The sequence below is a fragment of the Orycteropus afer genome, unplaced genomic scaffold (assembly GCF_000298275.1).
Source record: "Orycteropus afer afer isolate SDZICR_OR568_19922 unplaced genomic scaffold, OryAfe1.0 scaffold00476, whole genome shotgun sequence".
Lineage (NCBI taxonomy): Eukaryota > Metazoa > Chordata > Mammalia > Tubulidentata > Orycteropodidae > Orycteropus > Orycteropus afer.
In genome coordinates, this window is record NW_006922063.1 from 568877 (window position 1) to 570910 (window position 2034).

Here is a 2034-nt window from a genome sequence, read left to right on the forward strand (position 1 = left end):
GTAGGCTCATCCTCTTGACATTTTCTTTGCTGATGGAAGGGATAAGATACAGAGGATGATCAGAAAGACAGGCAGGCTGACCTTGCTAGGGAAATCGGCACAGGACACCTTGATGGGAGGAGGGTAGTAACGACATTCTCTGCTGATAGTTGAGGTGCTGCTGGCAAGGGCAGGAAGATCCCCACCAGGCTACCATCTCTGTCTCTCTCTCTCTCAACAGTGGCCACCACCATGGGCACAAACACAGACCAGTCCTTCTTCCCTGGCAACAACTGGCTCTACTTCTCTGTGTACCTCTTCACCTTCCTCGTGGGGCTCCCCCTCAACCTCATGGCCCTTGTCATCTTCGTGGGCAAGCTGCGGCGCCGCCCGGTGGCTGTGGACGTGCTCTTGCTCAACCTGACCCTCTCAGACCTGCTCCTGCTGCTCTTCCTGCCATTTCGTATGGTAGAGGCAACCAATGGCATGCAGTGGCCCCTGCCCTTCTTTCTCTGCCCGTTCTCCGGATTCCTCTTCTTCACCACCATCTATCTCACCTCCCTCTTCCTGGCGGCTGTGAGTGTCGAGCGCTTTCTGAGTGTGGCCTACCCTCTATGGTACAAGACCCGGCCAAGGCCAGGACAGGCAGGTCTGGTCAGCGCAGCCTGCTGGCTCCTGGCTGCCAGCCACTGCAGTGTGGTCTACGTCACCGAATTATCTTCAGGCTCTGGCCACAACGTGAGTACCAATGGGACCTGTTACCTGGAGTTCCAGGAGTACCAGCTGGCCATTCTCCTGCCTGTCCGACTGGAGATGGCTGTGGTTCTTTTTGGAGTGCCCCTGCTCATCACCAGCTACTGCTACAGCCGCCTGGTGTGGATCCTTAGCAAAGGAGCAAGCCATTACCGGCAGAGGAGAGTGGCAGGGCTTGTGGCAGCCACACTCCTCAACTTCCTTGTCTGCTTCGGACCCTACAATGTGTCCCACGTCGTGGGCTATATCCAGGGTGAAAGTCCAGGATGGAGAGGCTATGTGCTGCTACTCAGCACCCTGAACTCCTGCATCGATCCCCTTGTCTATTACTTCTCATCATCTGGGTTCCAAGCCGAGTTTCAGAGGCTGCTGAAGAGGTTGGCAGGGGTCTGGAGCTCTGGCAGGAGGGAGGGTAGTGAGGAATTAAAGGTCATGCGGGAAGGCAAGGGGAACCTGCGGGAATCGTCCAAGGTAGACAACAGGTAGTAGACTGTAGGAGGGCTGTGGAACTGGGGGCCAGCTGGCCTGGGCTAGAAGCTGGGTTTTCTGAAAGAAGGAAGATTCCGATCTCAAGTCAAGCAGGACCTCTGAGTGGCAGGCTGGGAGCTGATGTGGCCCGGGAGTTGAGCAACCCCCAGCCTTTCTACAGCTGTGCTCACCAAGGCCCACCTCTTGATCTCCCCACACTGCCCTCCCTCTTGTCGTCTCACACACACCATTAATTAACTCTGGGAAGCAGTCAGGGTGAGAGACTGCTATGGGGTAGAATAAGATTTGTGTGGCAGTTGCCAGCTCCTGTGCTTTTCTGAGAGCAAAGAAGGAGTTAAAAGGGGTGAGCAGAGTCTGAGGGGGCTGCCTGGTGGCTTAGGACAAGGGAGGGGAAGAACCCACCCCTCAGAGCTGCTCCCACTGGTAGTCTGCAGTCTGGGAAACAGGGCTGGCAGCCATTTCAGGACTCTAGGCATGAGGGAGCGTCCTGCTCTCACATGGGCTTTTCTAAGACGCTTGTGTTGCTGAATAAATCCATATCTTCAGAGACATTTATGTAAAATGCCAGAAGAAAAATTACTCAAATAAATTTGATAGCAAGCAAAAGAGAATGGTGTTTCTTGATTCTCCTGGCTTTTCTTGTGATGTACGGGGATTAGGTGGAATTAGGGGATGGAAGGATAAAACAGCTTGACCCTGGGAGAGGATCTGGTCAGGAGGAATAAAAATAATAGATAACCTCTCTTCTTCAATCCTCTCAATAGCCACACGGTAGGTACTACGATTAGCCTCATTTTACAGATGAGGAGCAAA

The 2034-nt window shown here is 53.6% G+C and overlaps 1 protein-coding gene across 1 annotated transcript; it reads left to right on the plus strand.

Annotated features, from left to right (window-relative positions):
• The first annotated feature begins 231 nt into the window (after window positions 1-231).
• On the plus strand, window positions 232-1218 carry FFAR3 (free fatty acid receptor 3). Its single transcript, XM_007954880.1, has one exon. It carries the CDS (start codon window positions 232-234, stop codon window positions 1216-1218), a length of 987 nt encoding a protein of 328 aa, XP_007953071.1.
• The last annotated feature ends 816 nt before the right edge of the window (window positions 1219-2034 follow it).

Bases quoted from the DNA above. Each gene is read 5' to 3' on its own strand.
- FFAR3 (XM_007954880.1), top strand. From the start codon at position 232: ATGGGCACAAACACAGACCAGTCCTTCTTCCCTGGCAACAACTGGCTC.